We start from the raw sequence: 19,567 nt of genomic DNA, 5'->3' as shown, positions 1-19,567 counted from the left end.
GCTTAAAAACTCTTTGGCATCTGTGGATTAAAACGCTTCAAGGCTGAATTGTCCTTCAGCTACTTAAGTGGCTCTGTTTCATAATCAGGTGTGTGAAGTGCATTGACATACACGTGTGCTTTAAATAAACTTGTTTGATTATAAAGTGACGTGTCAGATAACAGAGCTGACTGATGATCACAACTACACGTCAATAAAGGAAATCTCATGGTATTTGTTCTGGCAGGACTGTAAAGGTTTAACGAGGTGAGGCATTTCCTTCGTTCCACAGGCACCCTCGGGTTACCGTTCATTTTCAAGTTGAAACCCATCAGTGACGTCATCCAGCAGAGGATCATGACTGCCAAATGTCAGCAAGGGTCAAACTGCTGCGGTTAATACAGCATTTGAATCGTAGTGTAAGCTTACAAAGCGTTGTAATTAGTTACTTTATGTAGATACAGCAGGAGGTTTGTGTGTCTGTTATCACAGCACATACACAGTTTTAATAGTTTCTATTTTAAAAAAAGAAAATAATGCTATCAGTCAAATTCCTCTTTTAGGTCAGAGATATACGTACATGCTATTGAACCACATGTTCTTGTAGACAACCGGCTAAAAGAGAGCCGAAGTCACGCCACCATCTGGTTTGCCTAATGGGACTTTAATTCGGATAAAATATATCTGGTAGTGAATGGAGAGAGAGAAATACATTTTTAATGATAATTTTCAAGTCTATAAAGTCTCAGTTTGTCATCAAACTAATGAAATATAAGACTGAAAATATGTAATTATAAAGACGACACAGCAACAGTCGTGTTATTGACATCATCTCGTTGAATGGTCACTAAAACCCGTAACTTAAACATTGTAGAGCTGCTCCTGTATGTTAACAGCTCACAGAACTGACCAACTCTCCTTTCACATAACTGCAGTTGACAAAAGGAGCAGTCGGCATGTTGGTGACGTGTTGAGTGAGACGATGTAGTTCACTGAGCGGTTTAACACAAAGCAACATAATATTTTACTTCATTTACGACAAACTGAGACACCAAATGTGTGATTCATGACACATTTCAAACGGGATCAAAAATGTATTTGTCTCTCCTCGTTGACGACTGTACAGTTTCTTTCTGAAAGGTCCCATGGGGTCCACCAGGAGGGCCGTGACTTCGGCACTTTATGCTGGTGCTACACTGCTCCTCACAGGCTGGATACACTGGATGCGTGTGCAGTGCTGCTGCGTGATGTTACCTCTCACTTTTCATTTCAGCGTCCATGTTAACAGGTTAGAGTCGCGTGAGAAGCGCGTCTCATGCATCCAGTGTGAACGGTCTAACCGTTAGACAAAAAGCCTGGTGCTCTTCCTGGGGCCGTGGGAGCTGGTCCTCTTTCACAGAGTCCGCCATGTTTGTACAGTAGTCCAGAAGGGACTAACCAAACCTTGGCTCTAGATATGGACTTCCGTGTTTTACATTTTTAGCAGCCATGGCAGTCGAGGGGGCGATGAGGGGTGTTTAGTTGGTCGCAACATGCGACCTCACCTCTAGATGCCACTAAATCGTAAACAAAAACTACTGGGTCTCCAGGTGGTGTTGATGTAGTTGCCTCCACCCTGCAGACCACACTGAAGATAATCTGGTTGATTATACAGTTATAAAGACATGAAACCTCCAGATCAGTGCTCTGTGAGGATGTTTGTTCAGTTTAATCCTCTTTTTCTATGGCCTTATGTTTCTGTTATACTCTGTCTGAATCTCTTTTTATGTCTTTTGTCAAACACTTTGAATTGCCTTTATTGAAAGATCTTTAACTTGCCTTGTGAGGTGAATGCATTCGTGCGAAACGATCAAAGGTTGGAGGAGACACGAGAGAAGAAGAGGGCGTATCACAATAATCCTCCTCCTCCTTTTCCCTAAGGCTCTCCCTCCCTCTGTCTGTCTGTGCTCAGCCTGCAGTTTGTCTCTTTTCATTCAGACTCCACAGTGAAGCTGAGGAGCGGAGAAGCAGGTGTGAGACGTGTCTCCTGCGGGTCATGTAAGAGAACAGCCCGTCCCGTCCCCGGTTTCCTCCTCCAGTGTTTTTACGCGCCGCGGAGAGATGGGAGCGCTGCGCCCGGAGAGGAGCGCTCTGCCGCGGCTCTGCCTCCACCTCCTCCTCCTCCTGCTGGGCTTCTCCGTGTCCACCTCGGCGGCCTGGGACCTGGTTCTCCTCCACACCAACGACGTGCACGCCCGGGTGGAGGAGACCAGCAAGCACTCCGGGAAATGCAGCAGCAGCAGGAAGAGCGGCGGGTGTTTCGCCGGAGTGGCCCGCAGAGCCACGATGATCAAGAAGATCCGCTCCACCGACAGCAACGTGCTGCTGCTGGACGCCGGGGACCAGTTCCAGGGCAGCGTGTGGTTCAATTACTACAAGGGAGCCGAGGCTGCTCACTTCATGAACAAACTGCAGTATGATGCCATGGTGAGACACACAGACTGTTAATAACTGAGCTCTGATCACATTTATTCTCTCTGTGAAACTACAGGGCAGTTCTGAATCAATCAAGGGAAAAGAGTGACTGAGTTTAAAGTGATGTTGTGCATTCATAGATATATGATGACAGACTTTATTGATGAATTATTGATTCCTTCTGGTCCCAGCAGCACATCTTTATGTTGAGTTTTGCAAAAACTCCAAATCCAAAGTAAACATGTCTAATTTCAAAACAAAATATCTCTATAAGTAGCATTTCAGGAAGATATAGAGACTTGTTTTTACACATTTCATTCAGATTTGTGCTTATTACAAGTAAAAAACATCTGTTATTGATTCTTTATTATTATTATTTACTGTTGAAGTGGGATTTTTCCCCCCACTGTGTTTATTTCCAGTTATGGAGGAAGTATGCTCACCTTTTTTCTTTAATGATCAGTTCACCCAAAAAGTGAAATTCAGTCATTATCTCCTCCCTGCTCGTGCTGATGGAACGTAATAATGCAACTGAAGGAATTTCATGTCACAGTTTAGGCTTTTAAAGATGATGTTTTAGTAGAATTTATGTAACATTGTTCAAAATAATGTCGACATGGTTGTTGTCTCCCGTGTGCGAGAGCTGTCAGATATTTTTTTATGAGTTATACCAAATCAAACATTTAATATTTTTGGTATTGACAAGAAAAAAACAGAATAGTGCTGTTACTATTAATCCCACTGTGAATCAACAGTCTGCAGCTTTATGCAGTTTTCATCTGAGTTTTTGGGACGCTGGCTGGTTTTTATTCTGTAGGTGAGAAACACAGGTTCTACTCTGACCCCTTACTGAAGGATGAGTTCATACAAAAGTCAGATCCAGTCATCATCTCCTCCCCCCATGCTGATGGAAAGTCATGTGAAGTTTCGTAGTCCATAAAACATTTCTGGAGCTTCACAGCAAAACAGCGTTGCAGCATTCTCCTAAACAACTGAAGTAGCTGGGGACTTGTTTTAAAATGTGAAAACAAACAAAACAAAACATAAAATAAAATGTAATCCAAGTCTCCAGAAGCCCAGAGATCCCAAACTGGTTTGAAAAAACGTTATTTACACCCTCGCAGCAGGCTCTTCAGACGGGGTGCGCACACTGATAAAATGCCAGGTTGAATTAACCTAATTTTATTATGTCAAGTGGTTGCACAAGATAAATGTATCTAAAACCAGATATGTATTTTAAGTTGAGCGTACATGTTCTTAGTAATTTCAAGTGAGTTGTGTACACTCAACTTGTTTGTTATTTTTTCAAACAATTACTTAAACTGACGGAATCAACTGACTGTGTAATATAATCTTTTGTTTCAGAGAATTAGTACTGAAAAATGTATCATTCAGGAACCAGCATTGAATTTTTTTTTATCTATGAATTGATTTTCAAAACCGTTGGCAATAACTGAATCGTTGACAGCTAATCCATTAATCAGTGCAGCTATTTTCAGTCAAGTCTGTCAACTTAAGTATGTTTCTATTTTAAATGTGCACGTTAATCAGGTTTAATAATACTGTTATATTATTAGAGCTGCAGCAATTTATGGATTCGTTGACAACTATTACATTTATCGCCAACTATTTTTATAATTGATTAATCGATAAGAGTGATTTTTTTTTTGGGGGGGGGGGGGTCCAAATTCTCTGATTTCAAGCTTCTTAAATGTGAATATTTTCTGGTTTCTTTCCTCCTCTATGACAGAAAACGGAACATTTTCACCATTTCTGGACATTATAGACCAAAAATCAAGAAAATAACCAACAAAGGAAATATAATATTAACTAATAATATTAGTTGCAGCTCTGTCTTTTATTACAGTATTCTTGAATATATGAATATGAGTCTGTTGGTGCTAATTGTGACTTCTTCTGTGGTGGATTGAAGATAATCTTAATCAAAGGATAACTGTAGTTTGCTGCCATTCACAAATATACAGAATAATGTTATTTTGCTTTTGGTAGTAGACGTAAGATAAGTTCCTCTGTTGTTCCACATTTTTTATTACGAAGAAGAAATAACTTCTCAATCCACAGCGAGTCTTTTAGTCCCAGACAGTACAGTGACCTCGAGAGATTTAAAACGTTCTAAACTACTGAAGCGGGTCAGTGATTGTACTTCTGCAAGAGACTGATCACCATCATGATTTTAAAAGATGGGAGCTTCAGTTAAACACTAAAACCATCACTGAGAGAATGAATAGAAATGTGTGAGTGTAATGCAGATGAACGAGACTCTCCTCAGTGAAAGGCTAAATTTATTGATCTGGGTCTGAAGGGTTTTAATTAGCGTAATGGCTTCAGCTGAGAGAGAAACGTCTTCATGGATCAGCTGTCTGCTCACTCAGCCTTTTAATCTCTACACCAGAGTGAGAGGAATTACTTCAGACTCATTTTAAATCTCGATGGAGAATTAGTCCTGTAGTGAGGAGTCTGACCTCAAAAAGGAGATGTTTTACATTCTGGGTGTGTACGGTGGCCAAGAGGGGACAAAAAATACAACTCAAGAAAGGCAAATGAGGAAAAAATTGAGGCACACGAGCAATTAAGAAAACATTTACCAGTTTGAAGACACATTCATGACATAAAGAAATAAAGAGTAAACAATCAAATACACAACACTGTTGAGTTGAACAGAACAGAAAGTTTCCACAAGACAATATAAACTTTATTCACAGAGCTACAAAGTACAGACAAAACAATACAAAATGCTAAAACAATGAAACTGCCAGAAAATTCTGAAAAGTAAACACCGATATTTTCACTCTAATTTATCCATCTAGGCTGTTTTGGTGTGAGAGGCAGTTGTGTAGATATCGGCTGTAGATATGTCTGTTTTCTCTACAATATAATGGAACTAGAATGCACTCGGCTTGTGGAGCTCAAAGCACTAAAAAAGTTACATTTAAAAAAAATCATGGCTCACTCAAGATGATCCACAGAGCTTGTTGTGAGCAGTTTCATGTAGGAACTATGTTCTTTCCTTATCACTGTGCAGAGGGATTACAGAAGGACACATTTCCCCTCCAGCTCCAGGCAGCAGTCAACATTACAGAACATAAACACCTGACAATGGAGGTCACCTCCACGGATCACTGCTCAGTCAGTAAACAGCTCCAGATCAGAGCAGAATCTGACGTGACTCCGGGCGTTTATTCCTCCAGAAGGTCTGGATCTGCAGCAGATTCTCTAGACGGCCCTGAACGGCTGAAAGACATGCGTTGATCAGGGAGTGTCTTAGCTCTGTGAGGTCAAAGGTCAGCAGCAGGCCAGCTGAATGCAGGACCAGGATCTTCCAGTGAAAGAAGTTTCAGAGAAATGAGAGGTTTTAATTTCAAAACTCTCTGTTTCTCTTTATGTGTGTCAGGTTTTTCCTATTTTAGTTTGAATAATGGAACAGATACAGTTCAGAGAGTTCAGCAGTTTGTTTAGAGCTTTGTAGATAAATAGTGATCAATCTGTTTTCACTTGCATGTCAGTGTTTACTGTAAAACTTGCTGTGGTTAATTATCAAAGCAAAATAAACCAGTTCTGTAGTCATGGAAAAATGGCATGAATCTGCTCTTGGGTTACAGGCCTCAGAGTGGGAGCTGAGACCGATGATTTGGACTGAAGACTTTCTTCTGTAGAACATTGAGTAGAGTTTGACCCCTCTACGCTGTATTTATTCAGATAAAGTCACCTTCTTCTAAGATGAATGGAGGTCTTAAGAGGTCAAAACTCCAGCAACGGCTTTATTATCCGGCCTTCATTGAGAGTTTTGACCTCTTGAGTTTGGATTATCCTTTTGGTTGAAGTGGGGTCAAAGACGTATCGCACTTTATTAATCCTGTCATGAGGGGTCACCTGTAGACATACTTTTGTTTTTTGGGGGGGAACCACGAGTACAAACAGTAGAATAGTAGTCAAATACTTGTGTTTCCTATTAAAAGCAAAATCTAGAGGAGCTAGTCTGTTAGTCTGTGTGTTATTTTACTGAACAAAGACTCTGAAATGTTAACACGTGTCTGTATTTGTGTGTAATCTGATGTTTGTTATTCTAAATCTCTCTTCTTTCCTTTTTGTTTTTCAGGCCTTGGGAAATCACGAGTTCGACAACGGAGTGGAAGGACTCATGAAGCCGTTCATGGAGAAGATCAGGTGTCCTGTTCTGAGCGCCAACATCAAACCTGATGAAGCTATGGCACCGACGTTCAGCAGCTCCTATCTACCTTATAAGATACTGACTGTGGGCAGCGAGAAGGTGGGCGTAGTGGGATACACGTCGCAGGAAACTCCGGCTCTGTCCAGACCTGGTGAGTGGACGTGACTGGTTTCTGTTTATTTCAGACTGTCTCACATCGTCTCCACGCTCATCTGGAGGCCTCCATACTGTAAACATGATGATGAACTCCATCAGTGCGGTGACCCTGTTTTCTCTCCAACTGTCATGGCTGAGTGGAAAAAAATGTTTTTTCATGGACAAAAAAAAAGTTTTTCATGTGTAAAACCGAATGATTTTCTTTCTTCTTTTTTTCAGTTTTTTCCTGAAAATTATTTTGTACTCTTCGCTCTGTTTCACACAGAAGGGGGAAAGAAAAAAAAGACAAAACAAACAAAAATTGCTTGGCTTCACACATGAACACACATTTCTCCTGGGGAAAAAATGTTCCACGTGTTTTCACAGAGGAAAAGAAAAAAAAAAACATCAACACAGGGAAGAAAACAATTTAGATCAGACTTAGAAAATGGTTAACCAGAAACAAAATACATGCGAACTTCATCTCATCTATTAGTATAACTACAGTCGTTTAGTATTTGTTCTTGTTCCCCTCCACATGACACTACTCCAGTAAACTGTGGGTCAAGAGATAGAGCAGGACGTCCACTAATAACACGGTTCAGTCCTCAGCTCCTACTATCCACACTTTAAAGTGTTTTTGGAAAGATGAAGAGCACCAAATTCATCAGGCAACTGTTTGTGATTCTTACTGACTTTAGAAACCGGATGATAAACAACCTGTGGTGTCGTTTTTGAAACTCAGACAAAAATTCAACGAGTCAAGTCAAAGGTGACAGAGAGGCGTCTGAACGGCTGGTGGAAAGATAAAAAAGTATAAATACCAGGAGGAAGTTCATCAGGGCAGCTGAGATTTAGATTGTAAATGTTAATCTTAAACAAATGTATAAAGAGATTCATGACGGAGCACCTACAGCTTCTTTTTACTATTTAATTGTTTGCCCATTTTCAGAAAACAGTAAATCTTGTATTGTAAATGCTTTGCTGCTCCTTGCTACAAGATAACTGATGAGACCAAATAATTCTTCACATTTTCACCACTAATAAAGCTGATGCTGATTCTGACTAATGTTCGCAGTAAGAGTGATAATAGATAGAATGTTACGCCATAAAATGTGCAAAATGTCAAAATCTATCACGTCACTGCATAAAATTTAAACTTCGTATTACATTTTAACCCGGAGGGAATTTTAAAATTAGAATATTAAAATTGAAAGTAATTTAGTGAAAAAATGTAACTACTTTTTGTTGTTGTCAGATTTTTGATTGTATACTTTATTTTTTACAGACACACCTTTAAATGTAAATGTTTGTGCAGCGTTAACAGATATTTTGAACTGTTTGTCCGTGTCGGCGTTCAGGACCTCACCTGGAGTTTGAGGACGAGGTGACCTCGCTGCAGCTGCAGGTGAACAAACTGCAGACGCTGGGAGTGAATAAGATCATCGCTCTGGGACACTCCGGCTTCACGGTGGATCGCGAGATCGCCAAGAAGGTCCGCGGAGTCGACGTGGTCATCGGTGGACACACCAACACTTTCCTGTTCACAGGTACGGAGCTGAATACAGATGTTAACATCACATCCGTCTTATCTTTGTCTCATACTGTGGTCATCTTTTATAATTCCAAACATCACCCATCACTCACATCTGGATTATTCCAAATGTTTCAAACTTAAAGTGAACAGATTTCAGAAATGGAAACCAGGGACATTTCCAGTTTTGCGTTCAATATATCATTAAGATATCCAGTGTTGTTATCTTTGAATTAAAAAAGGGGGGAAATTCTGTTTTCATGTATTTTGACAACAGAAAAACTGATTTACTGTAATAAACTGCAATCTGACTGATAATTGTGTACTAACTGTAGATGTTTAAAGTTGGGCTCATTTGAATACACACTTATACATTGTAGGCCAGTTTAATCTGGATCAAAGCATCATATTATATCATCAGATTCAAATTCAGATTCAGACAACTGCACCAGGGGCAATGTGTTAGTTTAATTCAATTTGTTAATTAGTTTGAACAGCTTATCCTGCACACATACTAAAACATACAGTAACATGTAGACACAAACAAATTAAATAGAAATAAAAAAACAATGCATTTCCATTTTCCAGCTAATCCAGGAGGGTTTATAGAGTTTATTTATTTTAAGAAGCTCTCAACACAGAAAGGAACATTTCATCTTGCAGTTAATCACAAACATTCAACATCAACACACCTGGTTTTCCTTAACAGGGAGGGTGTGAAAAATTGTAATCTGAAAAGTAACTGGTAACTAAAGCTGTCAGATGAAGGTATCGTCGTAAAAAGCACAATATTTTCCTTGAGATGTAGAAGAGAAGTAGAAAGTTACATAAAATGAAAATACTCAAGCAAAGCAGAAGTACCTGTAATGTGCACTTAAGTAAATTCATTGTGTCAGTGTTTTAAATGCACAGTTAAAAACGGGGACATTTCCAGGGACAGTCATCAAAAACAGGGATGTCTGGTCACCATATTCAAACCAGAGAGATCCTCAAGTTGTGCTGCTAGTACACCGGCGTCACACTCTGCCTCTGATCTGCGGGTCGTGCCTTTGTTATAGCCGGCTTAGCATGCAGGGATTATCCACATCGACAGATGAAAAAACTTTAAATAAACCACCGGGATGCTCGGGCTGTCATCACAGTGTGTTTTAAACTGCTGCACGAGGACCACGAGCATCGCTCACCGTGCTGATAGTCATCTGATCTAATCGCTGGCTAAAGCGATCGTCCACCACAATGTGACCTCGGGTTATGCTTGATTGTGTTGATTGTGTTTCAGCTTCCACGTGTACGGTCAATAGTGAGTTAATAGATTGTAATTTTAGTGGTATAGTGTTGTAATTTAAAGATTTGTCTGAGGAAAATGTTGATGATCCCAACAGCCTCAGCTCTTTTATGCCTTTGCATTCCCTGCATTGTTACCCACTCTCTAGCTTGTTCATGACTTAAAACTACTTAGCCGAGAAAATCATGTATACAACTTCCCATGAGCTCACGAGTTTCATTTGAAGGCCGCCTCTGTTTTTTTCTGACTTTAGTGCAGACCAAAACTTACCTACATTACCAGTCACAGGTATTTTTGGTGAATGTGCTCTGGTGTTTGTTGCAGCACTTTCAGTTAATTAATCATCAGCCAGACTGAAACGTGACTGAGCTGTGAATGTGTGCCAGTTGGTTATTGACTCATTGGACTCTCCTGCGGTCTGTCTCTGTGTCTCCTGACATGAGGAAACTTTGAGTCTTCATACCTGTGGTCAGCTCCAGAGTAAACACAGTTTTGGTCCCAGTGTGGTCTCCATAAATAGCTCTGTAGTGTTATAATTAAACAGCAGTGAACCGTCGCTGAGCAGACACAGGAAGTGAGTGGTTGGTTTGGACCTCGAGCCACAGAAACAAGCACTGAGTCTCTGTTTGAACTTCGGTAAGGAAGAGTGTTTTTGGAGTTGAGATGAGTGGAGTCACAGAGTGTCATTGTTGAGAAGCTGAAAACTAATGATGTGTTCAAGTCTGCCTTGAACTTTTGGCTTTATAATTCAGTTTAACAAGTCATCATACAGCCATTCATTTCATTTAGAGGCGAGGGCAACTGCAATTGTTTGCTGGACCTTTTGCTGCCAGAACAAAAAAACAAAGAAAACCTCTAAACTTTGTCCCAAAAGTCAAAGAAAGAAAACTGATTATAGTTGAGCAGCAGGATTACAGTGGAACATGAAAGAAGAAAAGCTGCTCTGATCAAGACCATGTGTGGAAAAGTGCGTCAGCAGGAAGTAAATCGCAGTAGAGTTAATGTTTTTTTACATTACATTTACGTTCTGTAAAGTTAGCCGAATTAGCCATTAGCTGTTCTTGTTTGCAGTGTAAACATACATGTACAGACAGCTCTCACTGGATTACTTGATACTGAAGATAACATAAAAATGTAATAATTCTAAAGCAAGTTCTGCAGCTATGGGAAGCATATTCTTCCTATGATTTCTAACCAGATATACAGGCACATATTCAGAGAGAACCAATTCTGGGAAGGTGTGAGTCACACTGAAACTGAAAATGTGTGTTTAGATTGGGCTGGAGTTCGGCTCTCAGAGCAAATTAGAATTCAAACTACAATAACTTACAGATGTTTTCAGAACATGTGCACGAACTTCTCTTACAGTAACTTTGCGTCACATCTCTTCCACCCCACAGCCCACTCAACAACGTTTGAACACATCTGGATTATTGCATTTATTCCACTCATCTGTTTCTATTTGAACTGCAAAATTACATTTTCGTACGATGCAGCCCAAAACAAAAGACTTTATTCAGAGACATTGTTTTTGTATCAGACAATCAAACTCTGAAAAAAAAGTTTGATGAAGAATGTTACTCTTCTCTACATTATTGTACATTATGTGAATTTTGTAAATAAAAATGTTGTGTAGCCATTCTGGCGGGGTCTCAGAAATACTGTTTGTCAAGAGACTTCATGGTTAAAGGAAAAGTTTGCTCAAAAAAAAAAATTCTAGGGGTGTGTGCATCCCTCCCTTATAAGATCCGATACGCATCTAGATACACGGGCTATGATATGACTCAGGGACGATTCTCTTTATTATAGAACAATTCTGTATGTTTGTTTTATACCTCCCACACAGTGAAGAAGTTCATGTGTGCTTGTGCTTGTCAAGGCTCTTTTAGAGGAAAATCAATTGATCTACATGATCATGTCTGAGTACAAGTCGTTATGCAGTTTGTTGGTGAAATGCCGTAGACTTGGTATCTTGTACCTCGGCTCTAACGTATTTATCATGTCCTGAAAGCCATCATTTTCCACTACACTGTAAGGTCTCCTCGCCCCATGCTGATGGAAAGTCAGGTGAAGTTTCACAGCAAAACAGTGTTGCAGCATTCTCCTGTTTAGGAGAAGGAGCTGGGGACTTGTTTTAAAATGGAAAAAACAACCAAAAAAGCATAAAATGGCTCCATACGTCTGTGTATCATTACCTTTAGCTTCACATATAATCGTTACCTTTTCACCTTGCATATTATTACTATTCATTATTCACTTTACATGTTGACCTACCTTTTTACTAGTGGTGTGAATCTTCACTGGCCTCCTATTTGATTCAGTTTGATTATGATTCAGCTGTCAAAGATTCGAATACAAAGCGATTCTGGATGCATCTCAGTGTACGGCATCCTCACTGATCTATGATCCTGCACACGCTTTTTAATCATTTAAATTCCCCTATTATTCAGAAAGACCTTCCAATAATCAGACTACAGCAGTCTACAAAATAAAAGCTGAATCTTTTCAGTCCGTAAACGTTACAAAAACAAAGCATTTATCCATCTGCAGTGCCTTACACCTTTGTTGTCATCTACAATAATACTGTTTTCACATGGCAGCTTCAAGATGAGGCATCTATTGACTCTGCTGCACACACTTCTCTCAGAGTTGAATGGAGAAGTTGACAGCACCTCTTCAGGTGCATCACGATGTAAAATCACAATGCATCTTTTTATCCAGTAACTTCCACACCTCTTTTCTTTTTACCTTATATGGTATTACTCCCTTGAGTTAGGATCTGAACTGAGCAGGAACTTGTGTACAATTCTGCTGTAAAGTAAAGTGTGTGAGTGTGTGGGGGAGTAAACACTCAAACACACTCATTTCTCCTTAGGTACTGAGATACTTTCAAGGCCGTCGTTTCGCTTTAAACTTCCCTTTTTGACTTATCACCATAGTATTCTATAAACTGTGACTGTCTCTGTAGCTCTTTGTCAGAATTACCCAGAATGCCTTGGTGTGAAGAGCGCTGACCTTTCAGCTGAAATAGATTAACTGTTATTCTTTATTTTTCTATTTTACCATTTATTAAATAATACAAAAGACAATCTTTTGTCAATTCAGCTTTTATTTCTTCCCTTCTCTGCAAGGGGAAACAAGAATTTCCACCACAGTCCGCTGTAATCCAAGTCTCCAGAAGCCCCGAGATCCCAAACTGATCTGAAAATACGCTTTACACCCTTTTTAAAGGTGAACTCTTCACTGTAGCTGCTAATATAAAAGCATGAGCTTGACCGCAAGTAGAGGGTGTGAATAATGTCTTTTCAAATCAATCTGGGATCTTGCCCAACGAGCTGGATGGAGCCATTTGATGTTTTTTGGTTGTTTTTTACATTTTAAAACAAATCCCCAGCTACTTCAGTTGTTTAGGAGAACGCTGCAACGCTGTTTTACTGTGAAGCTCCAGAAATGTTTTGTGGACTATGAAACTTCACCTGACTTTCCATCAGCATGGGGGGAGGAGATAATGACTGAGTTTTTATGTTTAGGTGAACTGTTCCTTTTTATAAAGGTTAAAAAGGTAAAATGAAGCAGAGAAAAATAAAGAGAGCAGCAAGTTGTAAATCAGGTGAGTCTTAATGAAGCTTTTAATCCAGTTTTACCAGACTCTGGACCACGTCATAAAGTGAAGTCACTTGTAACGCCAGACTCCCTTATAAATTGTGTGATTTTAAGAGTTGTTGCGTCATGAAACTTCACAAACTTTGTGAAACGGTTACATCAGTTTGGTATTAAAAATACCACACTGTTTGTAATTACACTGTTCATAGTGTAAATATTACTACAGTGTTCATATTCTAAATATTATGTATATACGAGTCAACTCTATTTCTTATCTTCTTATTATATTGTTTATTTTTTACTTTGTATTATTGTTTATTGTAATAACTGTCCTTTGGCTGCTGTGACAAAGAAATTTCCCCATTGCGGGACAAATAAAGGAATTCTGATTCTGATTGTGGCATCGCTGTAGAGGCCTGTCTGTTTTTCATGTGTAAGTTCATCCTGTCTGAACTGTCTTGCATCTGATTTACACTCAATTTATTAAATAATATAACCTATTTAGGGGAAAACATGTGAAAAACAGTAACTAATAAAGGCTACTTCTTCGGAGGAAAAGGAGGAAAAGGAAAGTGGAGAAAGTCACCAGATTCCCTTTAAAAAATGCTCAATTTTAAGACTTTTTGCGTTAGAAGAACCTGTATAAACTAAACTATTTTGGCTACTTGTTCATTTGCCCAACGTTCTGCATGAAGATATTTCTTAATTTATGTAAAAACCATTGTTAAACACTTGACATCACATGTTTTTTTCTGTCCTCTTAATTGACACAACAAGACATTTGGGGCATATTATAGATTATGAATCAACAGGTTTACACAGATTCTAACTCTCCTGATCTTTATCTTTCAGGGCATCCTCCCTCCTCTGAGGTCCCGTTGGGTAGTTATCCGTTCATGGTGACATCAGTGGACGGGCGCCAGGTTCCTGTCGTGCAGGCCTACGCCTTTGGAAAATATCTGGGTCACTTGAAAGTGACCTTTGATGATGCTGGAAACGTGATGAAGTCAACAGGAAACCCAATCCTGCTGGACAGCAGCGTCCCACAGGGTAAAGAGAGCTCAGACTCTGCTTCTGTTTTTATTCATTTATTCCATCATGCTATTTTTCTTAAGACATGAAATACAGAACCTTCAGAAAATGATCTACTATCACTCGGAAAAGGAAAACTACAAACCAGAGAATGGTTTTAAAAGCCAGCAGGGGTGTAGAGGAAGTATATCCATATTTCTGTTTTAAACATTAAACCTCTCAAATCAAACATCTTTTTCCAGATCCAGATGTTCTCGCTGACGTGGAGGAATGGAAAAAGAGTCTGGCCAACTACTCAGCTCAGGAGGTGGGAAAGACTCTGGTGTTCCTGAACGGGACCACTGAGGAGTGTCGATTTCGAGAATGCAACCTGGGAAACCTGATCTGTGACGCCATGGTACGTCATCATTACAGGAAGAGTTCATGGATAATCTGTCATTTGAATGGTTGAGTGGATCTCAGATTCTGCTAACATGAAAATGATCCCATGTAGTCAAAATCATGGTTTAAGTGTCACACCAATTTTAGAGCCAACAATGACAAAAAAAAAGGTGTTGGATGGGACTTTTGAGATTGTAATTTCCTGAGTAATTAATCATCTTGCACTCAGGGGTGATCTCATTTCTGAGGAGTGGCCCTCATAGATAAAAACAAAACAATTACATAGCTTTATTCAGTAATGTGGGTGAAACTGGATCATATTTTATGGAGAAAATGTGTTCTGATGTCCTCCGGCTGCGCTGCTTGGACTTGGTATAGATAGTTTTAAAATAAAAAGTAGTTGGCAAAGCTGATGGCAGCTTTTGGCTAGCTTTGTGGACAATGAAAAGATTCGAGACCGAGCTATCTCCTCTGACAAAAGATTGATTGGAATGGGCACATCAGGCATCCCTTTAACATTTGAAAGCACAACTGTCTCCACCACATCTACAAAGACTCTTTGTAGTTCGGTGTAAGAAGCTCATTAGAAATCATCAAAGGTGAGGCAAGGCTCACTGGAGGCGTTTCCATCTCTCAACAGTCTCCTGTCATCTCTACTGCTTCATCAAGGTGGTTGAAGAATAGTTTAGTCTATGTTTTTTTAATAAGGTTTCCTTCGAAGTTTAGTGAAGCTTCTGTCTGCACAAATATCAAGAAGCTAGTCCAGGACGGACCTCGAGGATTTCTTTGACCAGCGGCAGGAACTGTTGATTTTGAACATCTCCAGACTTGTAGAGCAATTAGCTTCAAGCTAACTCTGGCTATGAATCATGTTTATTGAGGGAATCTGCTATTTGTTTTCATCTTTCAGGTCAACAACAACATCCGATTCTTAGAGGACGAGCAGTGGAACCACGTCAGCGCCTCCATCTTCAATGGAGGAGGCATCCGAACATCCATCGATGAGCACAGCAGGAACGGTGCGCCGCTGATTTCCATCTGCGTAAAATTCAACCAGAGCAGCATTTCAGGAAAATGGTTGGGTATTTTCTGTAAAACTACAGAAGAACTTTATAAAAGTGCGTTGATGTGTCGTTTGCAGGTTCGATCACCATGGAGGACCTGATCTCCGTCTTACCTTTCGGAGGAACCTTCGACCTGGTGCAGCTGAACGGCTCCACGCTGAGGAGAGCTTTCGAGCACTCAGTGAAACGATACGGCGAAAGCACCGGAGAATTTCTCCAAGTGTCCGGTATCTTTGATTTTACATCGTTTCCATCTGTGCATTTATTATTTATTTTTAGATTCCTGACATATCTTATGCCGTTTTTCCACTAGCACTTTTGGCCGCGCCGAGTCAAGCCGAGCTGCGCTGATTTGCTTTTCCATTACCAGTTTTACTGCGCCTAGTTGAGCTGAGCTGCGACCGACCTGCTCCCCAGTAGGGCCAAGTCGCGGCCGCCCCACCACCAAGTGGGCTGCGGTGACGACCCGCGACTTATCCAACCCGTAACAAGCCCCAGTCTCCACCTCAAATCGATACTGAACTCATGTCTGTGCAGGAAACCTAAAGAAAATATGTTTTTAAAAGTCGGTGTGTTCAGCTCTCAGTACTGTTGTAGCTTCTAACTGAATCTCTTTAGTTTCTCTCGTCCTGTTTGTTCTTTCAAACATATGCTGAGTTTCACTGTTTCATGTGTTCACTTTCAGCTGTTTCAGGAGTCACGTTTCCTGTAATGCTGCTTCATAATAAAAGCTTTTAAATGACAAAATAACGGGGGGCCTTTATTGTGAAGAAGTTATATAAAAAATGAAACATGAATTAGCGGAGCCACTTTGTTAGCGGGGGTTCTTCAATAGTACTGCGGGGATCGAGACAAGCACGTTACTGGTTTAAGACGCACCTTCCAGCAGGTAGCCCAGTTGCGGCGGGGCTGCCACGCCAAGTCAAACCGAGTAGAGCCAGGCCGGCAGATGCAATGGAAAAACGGCATTAGTTACTGATGTTTCATCCTCAGTCATGTCTCGATGGACTCAGACTGATGATGTTTCCAACAGGTTTCCATGTAGAGTTCGACCTCTCCAAACCGGCTGGTAGTCGCGTGAGGAGCCTCGACATCCTCTGCACTCAGTGTCGAGTCCCTCAATACGAACCCGTGGAGGATGAGACGGTTTACACAGTGGTGGTGCCGTCCTTCATGGTGACGGGCGGAGACGGATACTCCATGATCAGGAATGAGACGCTCAAACACAACAGCGGTGAGAAGTTGGGATGTTTTGAGGATCTAGTTTTTGGGATTCAGAGCTGAAACTTATCATTTGACTCTTTATTTCCTTCCAGGTAATCTGGACATTTCAGTCGTGTCCAACTACATCATGCAGAGAAAGAGAGTTTATCCGGCTGTTGAAGGACGAATCAAGATCTACAACTCAGCTTCTGGACCGCGAGGACAAATTTTACTGGTTTCACTGGTGCTGCTCTGGACTCTGTGGGAGCATGTAGGAGTGACTTCAACCAGTTTTTAACCAAACCGCAACTTGAAGAATCAACAGCACTCATGGATGTAATTCTACAGGACTGAACATATGATTTGACTTTAATTTGATCCTATTTTACATTTCGGAACAAAAGCTGAGCTCAAGGAGACGGTTTCTCCTGAAAAAACTGGTCAGGAGTCTCTTGAATCTCCGTGTGGACCACGTTTGGACTCACAAAAACCACAGCTGAGGTGACTTAAAGCTCCAGGAGAAAACAGACAAATCCTCTCTCTGTCCACGCACAAGAAGTTAAAGTTCCATGAAGTGTCTATTTGCTTTGGTATAGTTATGTGTTTCCTGTAAAAACAGGCAGTTAGGGAGGGATTTGCCAATAGCGCTGAATGGATCATCAGCTCCCACTAAACAAAGCCTCTCGACAACAGGGAATACAGCACTGAGGTGGTTTTCTTGCTGGATTTGGCTCCTGGCACCCAGGGGCTGAGTTAGCAAGTAGGACCAATAGCTGCACAGCTAACCGAGTTAACAGCAGCTACATCTAGCAGCACATCAGGAAACTCCATAAATGATCTTAGTAATCTAACCGGCCTCCGTCATTCTCGGAGGTAGCGCACGGTGTCGGTCCGGAGGTGTTCACGGTTAGTTAGCAATAAGTAAAGCTGTCTGTGCAGAAAATATGATCGGGTTCAACCCAGACCAGTGAGTAAAGTTAAGTTAAAGTTAACTTAGTTTTTGTTCAGTAATCTGTGACCGTAGAAACACTCGGCGTCCTTCTTTTACGGAAGCCCTGAGGGGCCAGTGAGGACTGTTTTTTTTTCTGGTGATCTGTTTGGTCTGATCTAAATTGTTATCTCTCCTGTGTTTATGACTTGAAAAAATATTATTTCTGTGTGGCTTCACACATGAAAAAAGAAATTCTGCTGGGGAGAAAAAAATGTGAACTTAAAAACTTACCCTGCAAAACCTTTTATTTCACCAGTTCTCAAGTCACAAACATGGTAGAGATAACAGTTTACATCAGACTTAGATAATGGATCACCAGGAACAAAAAATGTTCCTCACTTGCCCCTCAGGGCTTCCGTATTCTTAAAAATAAGAGAGCGTTTACTGGACGCCCCCGACTGATGGATGACATGAAAACAGGATATTTAGTTCGCGTTAGCTCAGACAGAAGCTGTTTCCCGCAGCAGCCTCTCTTCAGTCGGGAACATGCAGTGTTTTTGAAGCAGACTTCCTCGGATGAACAAGGCCTCCTCTGTGTGAGGGATCTCCTGAACAACGCTCGCTGCCTCTTAATTCTCGGGAACTCCTCATTAGTCAGTTCACTGGGTGTAACACAGCTGGCACCGGCCTGCACCAACACCAGCTGCCAAATTCTAGAAACCCACCACATTAAGAGTCAGGAAACTGTTCTGAGAAGAGACAGATCTCACTGTCAGAGTGCGGAATCAGCCTGAGTCACATCACTTTTCTACTTTTTACTGTTTTATATTTAGACATTCAGTGGAAAGAGTTTCTCAGAGCAGCTTCATATCTCAATTAGAGGAATGTGGATTTCGCAATTCACTTTAAAGGGCCAGTATTTTAACAAATGCTCTCTCTTAGCTCCAGTAGTATCCGTCCACTTACATCGTTTTGGTTTTATTTGTCAAGATTTTGAGATATGTGAGATTGAGGATCGAGTCTGTGCTGCTCAAAGTTGAAAAATGATCATAAACACATTTTACATTGAAACTGTGTATTTATCCTGACTAAAGCCGTTCAGACGAGTGTGTTTTCTTTCATTAATTTGGCATCATTTAGTGTCTTCGGGATGGGAATCTCAACACGATTCAGATTCTGACAGTTATGATGCGTTTATAAAATGATTGTCACTGTATTTTGAGGCATCAAAGCTGTTGATTTGTATACATGATTTATTTTTTCTCAATGCTACTTTTAAAACATATCGTAATTGTAATGATCCAAAATAAACAAATTAATTCACTTCCTTTATCTGTGCTCAGCCATTCTCAACAAAGTACAAATACTCAAGTACAAGTTACTGTACTTCAGTAGATGTTTCAGGTATCTGTACTTAACTTGAGTATTTATTTCTGACACCTTTTTTTTTTTCCTCTACATGTGAACAAAAATATTTGAACTTTCTGCTCCTTACATTTTCAAAACAGGTTTGTTACTTTAGTTTGATGCATTTGAGGGGGATTATGGATTATTTTTATTTTCCATCATTGCACCCCACCTTCCCAACATCACAAGATTTCAACCTATCAGTGCACATCACGCACGGCAGACGTAGTGAGACAAAACAAAGACAGAAGAAGACAGAAACAGAGAGGGAGACTGGAATGGGGAGAAAAGGCGTGTTAGTGTCTCGTATCTGCAGAGACCCTGCAGCCCTCTGCCTGGATTTTCTTATTTTCTCACTTTGTGGAAACGC

The 19,567-nt window shown here is 40.5% G+C and overlaps 2 protein-coding genes across 2 annotated transcripts in view; both read left to right on the top strand.

Moving 5' to 3' along the window:
• mei4 (meiosis-specific, MEI4 homolog (S. cerevisiae)) overlaps positions 1-1,996 on the top strand; it is a 123,465-nt gene extending 121,469 nt beyond the window's left edge. Inside the window, exon 5 of the mRNA XM_073493318.1 lies at positions 1,957-1,996. Coding sequence (XP_073349419.1) covers positions 1,957-1,968 — 12 coding nt within the window. The 3' untranslated portion in view covers positions 1,969-1,996. The remainder of the gene's footprint in view (positions 1-1,956) is intronic.
• Positions 1,975-19,122, top strand: LOC141018356 (snake venom 5'-nucleotidase-like). The gene is made up of 9 exons (XM_073493312.1): positions 1,975-2,445; positions 6,551-6,773; positions 8,119-8,307; positions 14,032-14,229; positions 14,454-14,608; positions 15,503-15,611; positions 15,734-15,883; positions 16,690-16,890; positions 16,973-19,122. The coding sequence occupies exons 1-9, from the start codon at positions 2,080-2,082 to the stop codon at positions 17,155-17,157; spliced, it is 1,776 nt and encodes a 591-aa protein (XP_073349413.1). The 5' UTR covers positions 1,975-2,079; the 3' UTR covers positions 17,158-19,122.
• The last annotated feature ends 445 nt before the right edge of the window (positions 19,123-19,567 follow it).

This window comes from Pagrus major, chromosome 22, assembly GCF_040436345.1.
Source record: "Pagrus major chromosome 22, Pma_NU_1.0".
NCBI classification, from domain to species: Eukaryota; Metazoa; Chordata; class Actinopteri; order Spariformes; family Sparidae; genus Pagrus; species Pagrus major.
The sequence above is the reverse complement of the archived record's forward strand: the minus strand, read 5'-3'. Positions and strand labels throughout refer to the sequence as shown.

Bases quoted from the DNA above. Each gene is read 5' to 3' on its own strand.
- LOC141018356 (XM_073493312.1), top strand. From the start codon at position 2,080: ATGGGAGCGCTGCGCCCGGAGAGGAGCGCTCTGCCGCGGCTCTGCCTC. The intron at 15,612-15,733 runs GTGCGCCGCTGA...TGTCGTTTGCAG, and splicing joins CGATGAGCACAGCAGGAACG to GTTCGATCACCATGGAGGAC. The intron at 16,891-16,972 runs GTGAGAAGTTGG...ATTTCCTTCCAG, and splicing joins GACGCTCAAACACAACAGCG to GTAATCTGGACATTTCAGTC.